The sequence below is a fragment of the Nymphalis io genome, chromosome 7 (genome assembly GCF_905147045.1).
Source record: "Nymphalis io chromosome 7, ilAglIoxx1.1, whole genome shotgun sequence".
NCBI lineage: Eukaryota > Metazoa > Arthropoda > Insecta > Lepidoptera > Nymphalidae > Nymphalis > Nymphalis io.
In genome coordinates, this window is record NC_065894.1 from 815,081 (window position 1) to 834,727 (window position 19,647).

The following is a 19,647-nucleotide window of genomic DNA, read 5'->3' on the forward strand; positions in this document are numbered from 1 at the left end:
TTGAAAATTTTATTCTATACTAATTTCTCACCTGAGCTGGCGCCTGATCCACTTGCACCTTTTTTTCCATGTGCCTTTAAATCTTCGATTCTGTTAGGTGTCTGTCTTGATGAAGATGGTTGTGGGTTATATACTTCTGCTTTACTACTTGAGTTATATACACTGTCTACGGATTTCTGACTTGCACTTTCGTCATTTCTTTCCAACATTTCACCAGATGTTGAAGCTTCTTCTTTCTGTCGTTTGCCCAATGAATCAGGTGTTCGCCTCGATTCCTTATGACTGTCTGGAGTTCTTCTGTACATATCGTGTCCGCGTTCTTGTCTTTGTGATTCTATTGATCGTCCACTTGTACGTATTCGTTCTTCAAAACTAGACCGACCTTGCGCTGCAAGCCTCATACGAAATCCTCCATCGTCTGACTCTCGTTCCTCGACATTTCTTGAAGGACCGTTTTCATTTGGTATTCCATCTAGAAGATTACCATGAGAATTTCTTCTAGATCTGTCATGGATTTGTGGGGTTGTGATTTCTTGTCTAGGGTGGGGATCATCTAAGAGGTGAGGATGGGAAGCAGCTCTTCTACCTTCTACTAAGCCTCTTTGACGAATTACTTCCCTCTCTAATTGTTGGGGGCTTCTGAGATCTAATCTTGAATGTGAGATGTCAAACTGTAAAAGATAAATATATTTGTATCGTTTCAATTTATTGTTAATGTATCGCATTGTTGAAACAATATAACTGTAAAACTGTTACGTCAGACAGAACTGTCAGTCAGATTTACATGTTAAAATTAAAAAAGCATTCAATAATAATATTTAGTCACAAACATATAAGCATTTCATGAATTATGTATATTATATTGTTTTTATTACGATTTATTTAAATGAAATGCTTGTTGTCCTTAGAATTATTTTAAAATAAAAAGTAAAAATTATATGTATAATATGTTTTTTTTTTGTTCTGTATATGTAAAATATTTCTCTTTGAACTTTATTGGTTTGTGTAATTTTTTGTGATCTATTTGTTTATGAATAGTACTACGGTTGGCTCCCTAATAAATAAATAAAAAACAAAAATGATGTCTTATATTGTGACTTTTTATAAGTAACTTATTTAACTGCATAGAACTGGCATATCTTCAATATCCAATGTTACACAATACAAGTTACGAAATAAGTGACAATAGTTTACAGATCGATTTAAACAACAATGATTCGATAAATTCATTACGTTACGAACAATACAGAGGTAAAATATTAGATACACAATATCACGCTCGCATCGTAGAACAAGTACTTGTTATTTTAATTGCGTGCTCCGTGGGAATATGTAATTGTTGGGAATCATTGTGCTTTGTTGCAGCGATGAGAAACGGTCTCAAGAAAGGCGAGAATTATTGCTGTAATTTTTTGATTCTGTTCTATGACAGTTGGCTTGTATTGCATTTTGTAATTACAGTTTATTTCATTTGTAACCACAATTAAGCTATATATTAATAACTTAATTAAGAACACCTTAAGTTAATCTTGGTTTAGGCAAAAGCAAACAATTTTGATTACTCTATTGTATACTCTAAGCAATTTCCATATTCTCACCGAATATGAGTATGTGGTAAAGAATGATTGGTAGCAAATAAAACTTTGGTTGATGATTTTTATATGTTAATTCGATTATGGTAAGTTATTTAATTCTGAAGCTTTATAATAATTTGCTGGAAATTAATCAATTACTTTGTTTAAAAGAAACGCAAGTTATTTTTTTAAATTTGTACCTGTGGCTGAGGACCAGTTTTCAAAGACGTGAAGTTGGCCATCGATCGTACATCCATATCTCGTTGGTACATCGCACTTCTTCGACCAGGAGGACCATATTGCTGGTAAAGCGCATCTGCACCGAGAGCTTGTGGCCTATGAGGAGACGCCAGCATTTCTTGAGACCTGGCCTGCTGGTTTAGTAGCATCTGCTGTTGAACTAGTTGCTGTTGCTGATGTATTAATTGCCTGTAAAATATAGTAATATATATATTTATAATAACTTTTTAAGTAGTACTTTATTTTAATAAGAAATATTTTGTTATTTAAATATATTTTTTGCACACTACAATATTATACAATGTTTAATCGAATTGGTTTCATACGTTGCGAAATTATAAACAACATGATCATCAAAGCATTGGTGAAGTAAACGAAGTCGATGGCATCACTTAATAATTCTATTTTAATCTACGCTTAAAGAAATGTTAATTCCCATGTGAAAGCCGTTATTAAATTTCTACTATGTGATTATGTCATGTTTCACAAGGAAATTATAAAATATTATACAACGCTAGATGCTAAATAGAAATTTCTAGTTTAACATTAGTGTAAGTTAAATCTTACCTATGTGGTGATGGACTTGGGTACGCCATGTTATTTGGCATGCCATGACCGTATTGCATATCTGGTCGGTTTTGCGGCATCGGTCTCCCATATATCCCTTGTTCCACTTTCCTTGGAGTTTCTCTTGGGGTAACTTGTTCTGGTTCAGGCCTTTTCCTTTCTTCGATATTGTTCAGTCTAGCTTCGTCGTTGTTCTTCTCGCCATCATTGCCATCCTTTTTGAATCTACTCGATATCATATCTTTTAGTGTGTGGTAAGTTTTGCTGACTGATTTATTGCTTTTTGGGGCGTCTCTTGTACTGTCTTTGCCGGTTTCAACTGTGACTGTTATATTGTGAGAGTTATTTTGTGTATCGGTTTTATATGCGTTTTTTGCGGGTATTGGCGGTTTTGGGGAATCATAATTTTGTACGTTTCTCGCTACAGCGCCTTGGTTTGGATTTTGGTTTTGATTCATCGTATACCCGTAGTTTTGTTCGTACTGTCTGAAATCGCCAGATGGTCCTGCTTGTTGATTCTGCGAAAAAGTAGGAACGGTATTTAACATTTGCTTGATTTAACAAATAGTCGTTTTAAATAAATGTATAAAGAAACGATGTGTTGGATAACTATTTATCTTGTATTTTAATAACCCAGCAATTAAACCAACGAGACAGATCTCGGAGGCAATAATATAAAAAAATTTAATGAAAGTCGGCTCGGTGAGATTAGCTGGGTCAATGAATCCAATTTTATGGACCAAAAAATATTTAAACAAAAAACATATCAAACAGCGTATAAACAAAGTAACGGATACAGAAACTTGTGGTGAAATTAAATTATTTACTAACGTTATACTTTTTAAGTACGTTGCTAACATATTATCTTAAGATAGAACTCGTTGATTTTCGTTTAGGATAAATATTATTAATTATTTAATATCATTTAATTATATTTAATTGACAAATCTTTGTAAATTATAAAAAAGAGTAACTACTGAGTTATGCGCCGATAGAATCTACATTCAGAACCGGTAGCTTTACATTTTATTTTTAAATATAGCACACGCACACACACAAACACACACACACACACACACATACATACATACACACACATTTACCCACACGCGCACATACGGTTTGGATTAACTTTCAATAATTTAATGGGAAGGATCTGACTTCTGACGCACGGGTAACACCAGTTCAGGAGTCAGGGCTACTTTTTATAATATGTATGTTAACAATAAAGTATTATTATTATTATATTGAATACTGTAATATGACAATTTAGTACCTACAAGTACTTGAATAAAAATTTTGATTTGGATTTGATAGTACTTAAAACATATTAAGCGTATTTGAAACGGATATTGGACTAACGTTGCCTCGTTTCAACGATTGAAGGCTTCGAAGTGAAAGAAACGAATGTGTTACGCGAGGTAATGGGAATTTAACAACAATGCATTGTTGTAGGAATAGTGGCGTTGAACTGTACATCGTACATGGCGCGGCGTCTGGTGACGGCTGCGATTTATTTCTACCATTTTTATTTTAACTGATTTTAATTTATAATGTTTCAATTAGATTTCGCGATAATACTACTTGTAAACTTTGTTTAGTTAAACAATGATTTCGTTCTATCATTATTGATTTGACATTCGAAAGAAGAAGACAAAGCATTGCTTAACTAAATCGTTAAATAATACTTTACATTCCTAATATTTCGTGCCTTTGGTGTATCTTTAAAATATTTTGATTAAATTCATATTTGATGAGTTCACACATATTTATATCCAAACATTTACATGAAACTATAATTAAATCAATCGTGCTTCATTTAATATTTCAGACTCTCGCGCCATTTGGTTTTGTAAAACATATAAATAAATAAAAAGACCGTATATGATTTGATAGCTAAGTGTTAGAAGCGTCGAGTTTTATCTCATTTAATATTTTTCTCTACATTTCATTCGATATTAATATTTTTATAAAATATTCATCATGAAAAAAAACTGTCCTCCGAGGAGAAATTTGTGTTTCTTATAGATTGTTTCCAGCCTTCTTAGAGCGTAAGTAATATAACTTATAAAAATATACCAGAACTAATATTATTAATTTGGTATAGTCAAATAATAAATGATTATATACAGATAAGACAAATAAACGAAAGAATCTAAAAGATGGTCTATATAATGTAGTGAAAGAAAAGTGTATTATTTAATTAATAATAATTATATAGATTATAAACTTGTTTATAAATGTTATATTTTCTTATATATATTGTATTTCTTTTCTTTTAAGATATAATGAGTTTAAAACCTTTTTTATTAAATAATTAAGCAATAAAAATTGTACCTACGTTGTCCACAGTAAACTCTACCATTTTATCATGAAATTATTCACATAAGTTCATCGAAACATATTTTGAAGGCACTCATTTATAGTAAAACTGCATTCTTATGAAAAAAAAAACTTGAAAATTCACACATATATAAAACAATACATTCTTAATTTAAATATTAAACACTATAGATACGTGACGTCCTTTACGCGGCGAATATGAAACGTAACGAAAATGTGTACTTTTTTGTAATAAATGTTTTTTTAAACTCTGAACGGATGCGTTCGCTTGTGAAACGAACACCGAGTATACTAGTTTTAAGTGCATCGTAGACTAGCGTGCGGCTCCGTTACACCGAATCTAATTTAGAATCAGCAACTTTGGAATACAAATCCATAAATTATTATTATTAATTTTATAAAGGTATAAACAAGATTGCGATATTTATATAGTGCATTTTAATTGAATATTTCAGGCCATAACTGACTCCTACTGGTGATACATTTTATATATTTCACAGTTGGGCAATTGCCCACTAAATGCCGAGTGGCTTAATATCAGTCTTAAGACGTCCCACGGCTGGGCTAAGGTCTCTTCTCTGGAGAACATTTATAGCTTATTCCACCACGATCCTTTAATGCTGTTAAAAACACATATGACAGAATTCTATTCAACATGATGGTTTCTTCGCGATGTTTAAAATTGCTGAACCTGCTCGGGTTTGAACGTGAAACGTTCGTTTAAGATTCAAGTCTTCTAACCACTGGGTGATATCAGCGCAAAGTTATGCTTAATACTATAGTAACAGAAGAAAGCGAATTACGTTCATCTCGTTGTGTTGTACACGCATAGATAATTCTGATTCGATACGACACACTATCGACAACTTTCACTATTAAATATTGCGCCAAATATAAAAAAATATTATATAAAAACAAAATAAAAAATGCTCATTTTAAGACCTTGCTTTTTATTACAATATATTTTAGAGAAACAACCAAGCGAATGGATCTTATGATGATTTTGAGCTACTTTTTAAACCACACGCCGGTAACTACTTGGTTTAATGCTATATCTCTTTGTCTGTAATTAGACTGGTGCACTCATCAGTGGGTGATATTCACGGAACTACAAAACAAATGTTAGGCAAAAATTTGTCATTGCTTTTTATTTTTTTATTATTAAATTGAATGGAAAGCTACCATCGGTTCAGAATGCAGATTCTATTGAGAAACTATATCAAAACCTTATCTTCTGCATAAATATTATAATAAGCATCGCAAATTTAGCCTTGGCGTTAGCCAAATTTGCGATGCTTATATTGATTTAGTTAACACCAAAACAATATTGGAATAAGCAATAACATGTTAAATCTGGTACTCGACTACATAAGGTATAAGGTTAGTAAGTATTTCGTGGGTTAATATATACGCTTTTACAATATGATCCCATTACGTTCAAATAATTAAGGAACGTTTGTGTGCTAAATTTTATTACAAAATTAGTGACTTTTTATATCATATTTTTAGAATCAAACAAACCAGGCCCTAATTTTCTTCGAAACCAAATTTATCAATAAAGATTAAATATAAAATAATTTCTTTCACTAGTTCTTCTCAGGTTTGAAGTATTTTTGACAATTAATGATTACCAGTGTAACGCCAGTCCTCCTATCACCATCAAAATATCTACATTTATTAAACTACTTCAACAATGGTTTTACTGGTGGTAAGGCTTTGTGCAAGCCCGTCTGGGTAGGTCCCATTCATCAGATATTCTACCGCAAAACAGCCGTACTTGGTATTGTTGTGTTCCGGTTTGAAGGGTGAGTGAGCCAGTGTAATTACAGGTACAAGGTACCTAATGTCTTAGGTCCAAGGTTGGTGGCGCATTGGTGATGTAGGCGATGGTTAACATTTCTTACAGTGCCAATGTCTATGGGCGTTAATGACCACTTACGATCAGGTGGCCCATATGCTCGTCCGCCTTACTATTCTATAAAAAAAAATGTATGTCTCCATAGATTATATGTTTATATTACTTTTGTATGTGTGCAAGCTTATGACATTTTTATGATTATTTTCTACAAATATATACTTCGAATATTCTTATCCACATTAATGCGTATATTGATTATTGAGCTGTTTTTTTTTTTAAATATATTTTGCATATTAACTTTACTAACTAAAAATCGCAGTAGGAAGCCGACACGTGCTGTTAACGGTTCGCTTCGCTGTACGAAGTCGGATCGCGCATTGAATTTTTATATCAACGACTCATCGTTTCAACCCTGTAATACCTATAACCCTATAACGATACAAAACAAAGAGATTATCGAAACAAATGAGTGTCGTTAACATCTATTGGTACTTGAAGCGTTTGATTTTATTATTATGAAGATTATACATGTGTTCTTAATTTTGATATTAGTATTTTTTTGTTCTTATAGAAATTTTGATATTGTGAGATAGATTTCGGTGGCTTCGCTTAGAAGGCTGAGAGACGAGGGCAGGTATTGGATAAAAAAGTATGTCCGCCCTTGGGGTTCAAGCTTAGCAAGTTAGCCGTGAAAGCGTAACAGAGTTACTTTCGCATTTACAATATTAGTATTGATTGATATACGTTAAAATTAATATTATCAATGAAAAAACAATGACAAATTTTAAGGAAAATAATATACATTTTAAATTTTAGGAAATAAAAAAAACAAAAAATGTTTAATGCATTACGTTAAAAAAATATTTAATTCAATAATTTTATTATTATTTTCTTCTGACGAAAATACGTAACGTAATAGTATAAAAATAAAATAGTTATAAAAACTCAATATAGATGCTATGTATTGAGGGTTAGGTATTTGATAATGACACATTAGTATTTGTATTCTATGCGTCATAGCATCGTGCTTTGTGCAAGCCCGTCTGGGTTGGTTCGACCCACTCATCACATATTCTACCGCAAACCAGCAATACTTGGTATTGATGTGTTCCTGTTTGAAAGGTAAGAGATCCAGAGTAACTAGAGGCACAAGAGATATTGCACCTCAGTTCCCAACTACCGTCTGGTGGCCCATTTGCCCGTCCACCTATTTATTACATAAAACATGCTATTACAATTATTTATAAAAAAAAAATACAAATATTGCAATTCGTATAAGCCGTTACTCATGCGCCTGAGCTGTCTAAGATTGTAGGGGGTTGCTGATCCATCGCAATATAAGAGTGATAAAATTGGAGGGACGTCGTCATTGATTAATAAGTAATTGTTAATTTTACATATTATGAATTTTAAGGCAATAAAATAAAACTTAAACTTAAAAAGAAAATAAGACTTACGTCCGTTTTAGAATTAGATACTTACGAATCAATTAAGCAAATAAAAATCATCCACGTACAGAATGAAACGAAAAATGTTCTTAAAAATCATTCAAGGCAATATGTTTATGGGCTTCATATGTATATTAGATGGTTGGTCAGTTTATCTTCCTGCTTAACGAGCGCTGCGACAAGCGAGGCATAACGATGGAGTTCTTTGCCCTATAGTTATACATTTTCCATGGTTTTATGGTCGAGTCGCATCTAATAATAGATTAGAGCTATGTGGGCCAAGACAGGCTTGTGAGCTGGACAGATATTTGTTACGATAGTAATATTTAATTATAATATTATTGAAGTTTCAAAGCCTTAATCGCAAAGTATCTGTTTCTTGCGTGGAAATAGCTATTCTGTGCTCAAAGCTAGATAAGAGCTAGCGTTAAGAGGTAGCGTTGTTTCATTGTTGTCATTAATACTAATTTCTATATTGATATTATAAATGCTAAAGTAATTCTGTCTCTCTATCTGTTACGGTTTCACTGCTAAACTATTATTCTGATTATGATGAAATTTGATATGAAGAAAGCTTAAAACCATGAAAGGATATGGCTTATATACTTTTTTATACCTAACCGTTTCGTTAACGATTCGTTTTGCTTACAGATAGTAAAGAATTGTCTTAGTGACGTTTAAATTTATTTATTCATACACTATTCTATATCTGACATCTACATACATTAACACTGCTATCCGTTATTCGTAGACTTCTGATCCGTAAGTAACAAGCCAATGTTAGCTTTTGAATTAGACCTTGTAGGCAGAGTTAAAATGTTTACTTCGTATTACTATTGTAACGACTAGGTTTATATAATAATATATAATTGTCATTATATAGTGTTGTCACATATCAATAAAAAAAAACCTCTGCATGTGTCCACGCTGACAACGCCTTAGGGGGTGTGTCAGGAGCTACTGCCCCCAGTCGCCCCCTCTTTCTTGCCTCTTGCAGTATTGGCACTTTGGAACTCTTGTCACCCGACGACAGGATCACTTCGCGTTCTATCTGTAACATATTTATCGTTAATTTAAATATAAAAATATGCTTAATAAGCTGCTTTCAAATAATGGAAGGAATAACTAAAATTAATATAAAAATTTAAATAATCTCCAATAAAAAAAAACCCTCTTAAAAGTAAAAACATCCTTGTGTTTGTTAATCCTTTAACTTTATTATGAGTAGTTAGTAATATTTTAATACGAGCGTTGTCGCGTCGGGAGACAAATAAATAGGACCTGTGAAAGTGTTTTTTTTCTCTCTACTTCTCATTGGAATAATTTATAATCAATTTATCACTATCATAATTCCACACGTAGGAATTCTTAAATAAAAAATTAGGACGAAGAAATAAAAAAGAGAACGCGATTGGCTTGAGATGCAAATAGTTACAGCTAAAGAAGAAAACAAAAAGTTAGCTTAAATTATTTTTGATGGAATGTCTGATTTTTTTTTACAAAAACTTCAGTTTCTTACTAATTATTTAATGTAATAATTTCTGTTAGTCAATCAAGTTATTGTTTTCTTATTAATAATTTCACGACATCCTATCTCGTCTAGATAGGATATCTTAAAAGTTATCTTATTATATATTTATGATAATCATTAGTTTGCTTCGTTAACTGCCTCTTTGGTCTAGTGGCTAACTTATGCGGCTGCATATCCCGATATCCTGGATTGAAACCTAGGATGGGACCAACAAAAAATATTGGGTTTCTTTAAGCAACTCTCAGCGGGAGCTCGAAGTGTGGAAGTTGGTAGTAATCACGCTCTCGACAAGCACGTAAAGCTGTTGGTCATGCGCCTGGCCGTGTCGGACTATGGTTTCGAAAACAGTGACGAAATAAAACTGACGAGTGTTTGGAATTGGCCGGCGTGGAGAGAAATTGATGATATATACAAGGCGAGAGGATTCAATGTATAATAGAATAACAAATCACACTATATCTTTAATGAAGTTTCATACAATACATTTTATTTTTATTCACACCAACAAAAGTATTCTGCGCCTGTTAGAAAACCGTAGTTTTACCTTCTGTGATGGTTCACTTGAATTCACACGGGAATAACTTATCATCTTTTTATTATTTAATTTATCTCTTATAAATATGAATTAAAATAGAAAAAACACAATGAAAAAGCTACAATAATCATATATAGAATAATATATTTAATATCACAGCTGTTTCTCACGGTAGAAACTTGTAAAAATAAAGATAAAAATTAAGCAGGTGAATAAGAACAAAGTTCAATATGAAAGCTTGTATTTACATATGTAACAACATTATCATACGAAAACATCAATATTGTTGCGTAACGACAATGTCTAAACGATGGAACACGGAACAATGGACTTTCACTAATCTCTCTAAAAAATAACTACGTGTTAACTAACGAGATTCGTATGTCGTTTGTAAAACTATTATCATTAAATAATTAAAGATATTAGATAGCCTTAGAAAGTTTCGAGCTTAATACATATTGAGACTTTAATCAGCGTTCGAGGATGATGGACTTGGTGATGGTGATCGACTGTCCTGGGTCTAGGTTTAATGTACACTTTCACATTGCCAAGTGTCATTAAATTGATTTACTTGAGAGGCTCAACTAGCACTTACGCCTGTATACATGGGTACTTTACGAAATATAAAGTACTCAATATAATCATTGCATATAAATATTACATGTATATTTTCTAATTAATGAAAAAAGTAACTGCTGATTTTTTATGGTTCTTCTCGGCTTAGAATAGACATTATGAACCAGTAGAATCGACATTGGTAGCTTTACAGTAGCGATTACTAGATGATTCAAAAGTGTATGTCACCAGTGAATAATAATTTTTATTTTTTATTTTTTTGGAATGCAGATGATCCCCGAATGCAAATAGTCCACTTGCTTGTAAGAGGTAATTTTCGCCCATAGACACTGTTGTTGTAAACTATTTCTTATATCGACAATGCACTACCAATTGAATATAAGACTATATTTAATTGCCAATAATTTTACACTCATTCACAATTGAAATCAGAACACAGCCTCACATTATCTTTGTATTGCTGGTGAAGAGTAACTGTGACTGCATTGGATCCTGGGACATTATTCACATACGGCCATCTGATCCCAAACTAAGCAGAGCTTGTAATATGTGAACAAGACAACTGACACACTACATATACTACTTTTCTTTTGTAAATACATACTTATATAGATAATTACACCCAGGCTCTGGACAAACAGACATGTTCATGCACAAAAATGTCTGTCCTGGGTGGGAATCGAACCCACAACCTTCGGCGTGAAAGGCAGGTATCTACCAACCACGCCAACCGGCCCGTCAAATTACCATAAATTATTGTACCAATTTGGAACTGGATTGAGTTCTATCAACGGTAAAACAATCCAGGTTAATAAAGAAAATAGAGTGAGTCTAGATACGGAACAACGGGTCAAGTTAAGAAAAGAGAATCGAATCAGCAGTCGTGTGTAATATTATACGAATAATTTAAAGCTACTTTTGAGCCTTTAATAAATCAAAGTCTATTTAATATATATTATTTAGAATTACTATTATTTTATAAATTTAAAAAAGTTTGAAAAGGATTGATTACTTGTCGATATAGTTTTGGTAATCTCATTGCCTCATTCGATTAATTTTATTAATTCATTCATTCATTCAATCAATTTTTTTTTTATAGAATAGGAAGGCGGACGAGCATATGGGCCACCTGATGGTAAGTGGTCACCAAACGCCCTTAGACATTGGCATTGTAAGAAATGTTAACCATCGCTTACATCACCAATGCGCCACCAACCTTGGGAACTAAGATGTTATGTCCCTTGTGCCTGTAATCACCCTTCAAACCGGAACACAACAATATCAAGTACTGCTGTTTTGCGGTAGAATATCTGATGAGTGGGTGGATCCTACCCAGACGAGCTTGCACAAAGCTCTACCACCTGTGAATTTATATTACTAATTTTTATTAAATTTATATTACTAATTAAAAAAAAATATATTCAGTTGATTCGTTTATTAGAAAAATTGCCAACTTCGTTCTATTAATATGTATATAATGAATAAATTTGAGCATTTATTTATAACAACCATTTATCAATTATGTTTATAATAATAAAAAGTATTTATTTCCTAACGAAAGTAAAATTAATTGTACTTAAAGACATTCGCAAGAATTCTCCGATGCAAAAACTGAATAATGCGACATACACTACTTCTATTAATTCTAAATATAACTATGTCATCGACCTGGCGTCGGTTGTCACGTCATGGCAGCCATCGCTATAGGGCGGTTAGCTTGGAATTGCATTTCATACTATCCGTTGTTATAATTTTCTTCAAACATCCGTTAATATTAGTTGTTATTTTGAAATAGACAATTACATTCTTCATTGGTTTTTTTTTCTATACATGTACAGAAAAGTTTATTAAGACAAAGTTAGCTGCTAGAATTCTTTTCTCCATGCGGCCATGATTTGCACAGTAGTTATTTTTAATTTTTATTTGTATATATTTAAGGCTTTAATGTAAATAATTCTTATTTAAAAAAAGACAAATTATAATAAATACGTTACTATCTCCAGTAAAGTAATGAACAATAAAGTAATAAAAATAATGTTCACTCAAGTATGGCTTTGTAATCACTTTTGAATCGCCATGTTATAGAATTAAATTGAATGTCAAGCTATCACCTTGCGTGAACTTAACTCGCGTAAACTCGAAGACATTTGTTTTTCGTATTTCTAAACTAGCAGAAGCCTCGGCTTCGCAAGCGTAAAATTCATTTTGTTACAAAAATCCTTCCAAATATGTCAATTAATGAATATAAAGACTATTTGAATTGTAGGTATGAAATATTTCAATTATTAGGTAGTAATGAGAGTCGAGAGCAAAAACAGATGTTTTTTGTGGGTTTGGTAAATAGCATTTAGCCATATTAACTTAAAAAGAGGCAGTTATTTTAAAATCGCAGACAGACTTCAATTTTATTTATATGTATACATATAACAATGGGTATGGTCTTCTACCATCTCTACTATACTTATGCTTATATAGTTTGTTCTTCTTATATTTGAAGATCACTGATTTGACCTTATTCCACTCAAATGAAATAATATAATTTAGTTAAACTTTCAAACTTATTTTTTGTTGTACATTTTTTTGTATATGTAATTTATTATATATGAACTTACGGGAAATTTTGCGGAGTGTGTGTGTAATGCAGCCGGTGTAGAGGGCGCGGGGGCACCGGGCAGCGCCGCTTCGGGCGCTGGGGGCATTCTGTAAGGCGGAACTGACTCAGCTGTGCCTGGGAAGATAAAATAAAAAATAATTTATAATGTGTTTCATATATGTTTATAAATGTTAAAAAAGAATTAAGGCATATTATTCTGTACCAGATGAAAGTGTTCGGAGTTAGAATTCGTTGATTTTCATACAAGATACATAAACATTATTTTATATAATGATAAAAGAGTAAAAATTCTTCCCGCTATAATCCATACTTCAAACCGTTGAACGCTTTAAATTTATATGTAGTATACTTGGCTGTATACTTTTGACAACAGGGTTGTAATACTAGAGTATATTATATGTATATATATATATATATATATATATATATATATATATATATATATATATATACCATACGTGTAGTATTCATAATTAGAATTAATTATAAGTCAATATTTCTTTGTATAAAAGCTTATGACTAATGAAAATATATTTTACTTGGCCGCTGTCTTGGAAATGTATCCTACAATTCTATTTTTTTTTTGACACTGAAAATTATCCACCGCCACGCAACATTTGCCGGGAGTGACCGACATGTCTATACGATTGCGCATTCATATTTCAAGTTTATTTTTGTAGGTGTATTTTGTTCTTTGTAGAGTGAAAACATTAAACGACGTTGCAGCTTATAACATAGGTTATAGGTTTGAAGGGTGAGTGAGCCAGTGTAATTACAGGCACAAGGGACATAAAATCTTAGTTCCCAAGGTTGGTGGCGCATTGGATATGTAAGCGATGGTTGACATTTCTTACAATGCCAATGTCTAAGGGCATTGGTGACCACTTATTATCAGGTGATCCAGATGCTCGTCTGCCTTCCTATTCTATAAAAAAAAAAAAAAAACATAGTTAATCTCATATGCCTATTATAATGTCTTGATATATTACCAAAAATACTAACTAATGTATATTATATACCTTACTATATAATAGTACTTATATTATAAATATATTTTAGAATAAACGACATAACTGTTACACGAATATACTCATGCATACAAATCATACAAGAACATATAACCTTCTTTTTTGAAGTCGGTTTAAATATAATGAAACCAATTCCCTTTCACAGGAAATTAAGTGCATAAAGTAACTGACAACATCCCGCTATCAATATTAAACACATATTATATATATGTGTTATAATTGAATCATATATCAATTGGCGAATATTATCAAATATTGGCGGATATTAAAAGCAGTTAATTATTTATTAGAATGATCTCAACAGTTATAATTGCCTTCGACTACCGAGAGAAATAATTTGATGTTATATAATTGGTTTAGGGTTAATATGGTTAATAAAAATGAAATGATTTTTATCTGACATCCCACATATGCTAGTTTCCTGACGATAAACGTGAAAAAGGTAAACCACTTTTTTCCAGGTTTGACCGTGAAAATGAAAATTGCGGATATTTTGCATTTTCATTATCATATTCGTTATCACCGCTTCGAATTACATATATATTAATTTAAATTAAAATTACATTATTCAGATAAATCGTATGTATGGCCTTTTTATTTATAAATTTAATAAAATAAATAAAAACTCAGTACAGTTTATCGTATTGATACCAGTACCAAAAGTGTTGCGATATTTTAAGTGGATCGTGTTACTTATTTTATTATACAAATAAACCGTTTGAAAAATACGCGCGATAAACTTTTAATCAAAGCTATTACGAACATATATTTATTGTTTTACTTTGTAAAAGTGTGTTCAAAATTTCGACCTAAGATAAGATTTAACGCATGCATACTTAGACGTAAAGTTAAATAAAACTTGGTTAAAGTTTTAACTTATTATATATTCTAACACAAAACAGCTATACTTAGTATTGTGTTTCGGTTTGAAGGGTGAGTAATCTAGTGTTATTACAGGCAAAAAAGACATTGCATCTTATTTCCCAAGGTTGGTGGAGCATTGGCAATGTAAGGGATGGTTAATACACTGCCAATGTCAATGGGCGGTGGTGATCATTTACCATCAAGTGGTCAGTCTTCCTACTTTACTAAAATTATTACTATTTAAAAAAAATTGGAGACGAACTTAGACGAAGTCAATTTAATTAATTCATATTTATATTATTAACTGATAATGATTATTTTCAAAGTAACAAATATTTCAATCACTGTTGCATGTTCAATTTTGTAGATACAAATCTATGAAAATAAATTAAAATCTTGATACGGTTTTTTATATCGATATTACAATCTAAATGAGCGATCAGTTTTAATTTATACGGATTCGAAGTGATGTTAGTCACATGTTTTAAGATAACTGCTTCGTTGGTGTTGCAGTTCTAAGGTTGGAGATCGCAGATTTTGATTTTAAGATGTTTTTTCTGTAATTAAATTCAGTATTTGTCGGCTATAGCTATAGCTTCATTGTCTTGATATTCTTTATATTATTGTAGAACTAGGTGTCATCCACGTTAAACGTTACTGCGGTAAAAAAGCACGTAAATAATGCGACAGATGGAAAAGATTACACCTGAGTTTACGCCCACTTGTTGACTGTAATATCTGCTGTGCAGTTAGCTATCTCTAATATATATCGCTGCTGAGGTCGAGAGATGTTCGAAAGGCATAAGATAAATTTGATCGTAACTTAATAATTTTATATGTTTTTCAAAGTACAGACACGGTCCACTATAAGTTTTAAAAAATAACAACAAAGAAAAAGGAAAAAAAACAGCTGAGATTCTTTCGAAGGTTTATAGATATGTCTTGTATTTGGGAACCGGTAGTAGATTTTTCGACAATCAATAAGAAAGTGAAATGTTTTTATGAAAGAAAGAAAAAGTTACTTTTATTTCATAAAATAGTTTGATTCCTTACCATCATTAGTTGCCGGTGACCTTCTGAAGTATACATTAGCAAATAAACAAATTGCCATATTGGAATTTTTCAGTGGAATCGAATATCGCATAAGGCTTCACGTTATTTCAAACAATTACCCGTCTTTACAGTGCCGTAGTCAAGTAAGATCTGTGTGGTAGTATTAACAGTAAACAGTAACAGCCTGTTAATGTCCCACTGCTGGGCTAAGGCCTCCTCTCCTTTTTGAGGAGAAGGTTTGGAGCTTATTCCACCACGCTGCTCCAATGCGGATTGGTAGAATACACATGTGGCAGAACTTCAATGAAATTAGACACATGCAGGTTTCCTCACAACGTTTTCCTTCACCGTCAAGCACGAGATGAATTATAAACACAAATTAAGCACATAAACATTCAGTGGTGCTTGCTCGGGTTTGAACCCACGATCATCGGTTAAGATTCACGCGTTCTCACCACTAGGCCATCACGGCTTTTTTTGTGGTAGTATTAAGATGTTACAATTTATTTTTATTACAAGTTCCAATTAAAGTCGGACATGTTCAAATTTATGTTACAGATCGCATCCGAGCAATCTTCAGATTTAATCTTTATCAAGAGGAAATTACTATAATTCAACGTTCTAGTTTTCAGACTTGCTCAATATCTAGGACTTGTTTAAACGTCTAGATTCCTTGTTAGGAAACTCATAAATGCTACGGTTTTATATAAATGGATGTATTTAGAAAAAATACAGTGTTATCGTTTTTTTTATCCAACATTAAACATAAGGAGTTAATCAACTCGGCCTGAACTTTTTGTGTGTTTTTCTCGATAGCTTATTCTATTTTGATAATTCTTTTTTATTTGATAGTACATACTTTGAGGCAATGCGTGTTTTCTCAGTACTGGGTCTCCTCTTAATAAAATATTTGAAGCTTATTCCACAGTGTAAATCCACTGCGGATTGGTGGTTTTATTTAAAATGTAAATAAATATCGATGCTGTTATTATTTTTTACGATGAACTTTTTTTTAATTTTTTTTTTCTATCTGGAAACATTTCTCATTATATCGTGACGTAATGCAAATAGTATAATTTTGTTACAATAATAAGAATTCCCTTGGGATAATTTAAAAAAAATTCTCAGGGCATAATGATACTAAAGTATGTCGTCAAAACTCTTGATAATTTCTTACACTATGAACACAAGCATATTATAAAACGCAAAAGCACGTATAGCTGCTAGTCTTTCGCCTGATCTGTTTCTAATCCGGTTGGATTGTTTACCAATCAGTCTATCATTTAAAAAAAAGCGTCTGAGTTGCGCACACACTTGTGCATTACATATACATTAAGTATAGTAATAGTAACAGCCTGTGAATGTCCCACTGCTGTGCTAAGATCTCCTCTCCCTTTTTGAGGAGAAGGTTTGGAGCTTATTCCACCACGCTGCTCCAATGCGGGTTGGTGGAATACACATGTGGCAGAATTTCAGTGAAATTAAACACATGCAGTTTTCCTCGGGATTTTTCTTCGCCGTATAGCACGAGATAAATTATAATCACAAATTAAGCACATGAAAATTCAGTGGTGCTTGCCCGGGTTTGAACCCACGATCATCGGTTAAGATTCACGAGTTCTTACCACTGGGTCATCTCGGCCATCATTACATATATATAATATATAAAAAAATTAGTTTGAATAATTAATAAACTGAATAAGCATAACACACACGTTAACAACTCTATTTATCAAAATCGAAATTCGCTAGACGACACGTATTACCAAATAATACAATAAATACTAGTTAAGTACAATATAATCTTACTTTCTTTGCACCTGTACTTTTAATGGGCTAGACATATGTATAAGCGGAAATTCGTAATACTTTCGTATAACTGATCTGATAGTAGGAGAAAGGAAGATGAATGGCGCTTTGTCGCTATTGTACTACTGACACCACTCTTCATTAAAAAACTCATAAAATAAATCATAAACAGGTAAGTTCCGCCTTTTTTTATTATTTCCCGTGGAACATAATTTATGTAAAACTTTTAAGCTACGTAAATAGTTAATTATGTTGACTAATAGAATAAATTGTTGTCGGCCCATGAGCTTTCTTATAAGTTTTGTAAGGATATACTAAAACTTTGATCGTTTGATTTGTAAATATTTATCTTAGCTTAATATAATTAATTTAGTCGCGATACACATGAATGTTAACCGAAAATCGCCGGTTCAAATCCGGACAAGGCATCACTGATTTACCATGTGTTTATATTTTATAATTAATCTCGTGTTCGGCGGTAAGGGGAAACATCGCGAGGAAACCTGCGTATATGTCATCAACACTGCATAAGTACTAATTAATAAAAGATATCACAAAACCAATGACAGTTTAAATAATTGCACACTTTGGAATGAAACGATTGCTTTCAGGACATTTTAAATAAAACTATACAATTCTATTATTGTATATTACCTATCATTATAAATTATGAGATTTAAAAATAAAAAAAACCTGCTGTGTTTCTTTCGCCGGTTCTTCTCAGGTCTGAGATGTTTATTTTAGAACCGTTGGTAGATTTGTGAGAATCAATAAGTAAGTGTAACGCTTCTATATTGAATAAATATTTTTGACTTTGACGTTCGACTTTAATTTTATTTACTTACATGATTGCAAAGTTGTAATTGCTAAGATTATCTATAAAGTGGAACTGAGCAGCTTTCTCATCAACAAAAAGTCGGACGACAGATCTGACAGTATTATTCTGTAATGTAATAGTAATTTGTCTAACGGGCCGGTAATTTTCTTGATAGAGCCTTAGTAATATCGCAAAAGGAAATGTATTTCATTGGTCACTAGCCTTATGAAGCCACCACATGGAAGGTTGGAACGGTGACAGCTAACTTCTTCTATAATTGGATGATTAAATACATGTTATTAGATGAGTTAGATTTATAGTTAAAGGAGGTTATTCAGGTTAATCTAAGAGTGTAGTGGAAAGAATGCGTAGAGCCGAGATGGCCCAGTGGTTAGAACGCGTGAATCTTAGCCGATGATCGTGTGTTCAAACCCGGGCAAGCACCACCGTCTCTTTATATGCTTAATTTGTTTTTATAATTCATCTCGTGCTTGACGGTGAAAAAAAAACATCGTGAGTAAATCTGCATGTGTCAAATTTCACTGAAATTCTGCCACGTTTATTCCAAACCTTCTCCTCAAAAAAGGAGAGGAGGCCTTAGCCCGGCAGTGGGACATATACAGTTTGTTACTAATAATATATTAATAAAAAAATGTATTGTTTTAAAAAATGGCTTACGCTCGACTACCTACTTTTTCTACCTGTTTCTATCTGTTTTTTCGCGGCAAGATACACACACCAGTGGTAGCTTTGTGTTCAATGAAATCAAGCGCCTACTGGAAAATAGTCT

The 19,647-nt window shown here is 32.3% G+C and overlaps 2 protein-coding genes across 2 annotated transcripts in view; one reads left to right on the top strand and one right to left on the bottom strand.

Moving 5' to 3' along the window:
• The window catches only part of LOC126769601 (terminal uridylyltransferase Tailor-like), a 598,301-nt gene that overhangs the window by 404,157 nt on the left and 174,497 nt on the right, over positions 1-19,647 (top strand). The window lies entirely within an intron of this gene.
• LOC126769650 (uncharacterized) overlaps positions 1-19,647 on the bottom strand; it is a 60,264-nt gene that overhangs the window by 4,697 nt on the left and 35,920 nt on the right. Inside the window, exons 3-7 of the mRNA XM_050488538.1 lie at positions 13,285-13,400; positions 8,941-9,081; positions 2,382-2,899; positions 1,775-2,003; positions 32-671 (exon numbers count right to left, since the gene is read on the bottom strand). Of these exons, the coding sequence (XP_050344495.1) occupies positions 32-671; positions 1,775-2,003; positions 2,382-2,899; positions 8,941-9,081; positions 13,285-13,400 (1,644 nt within the window). The remainder of the gene's footprint in view (positions 1-31; positions 672-1,774; positions 2,004-2,381; positions 2,900-8,940; positions 9,082-13,284; positions 13,401-19,647) is intronic.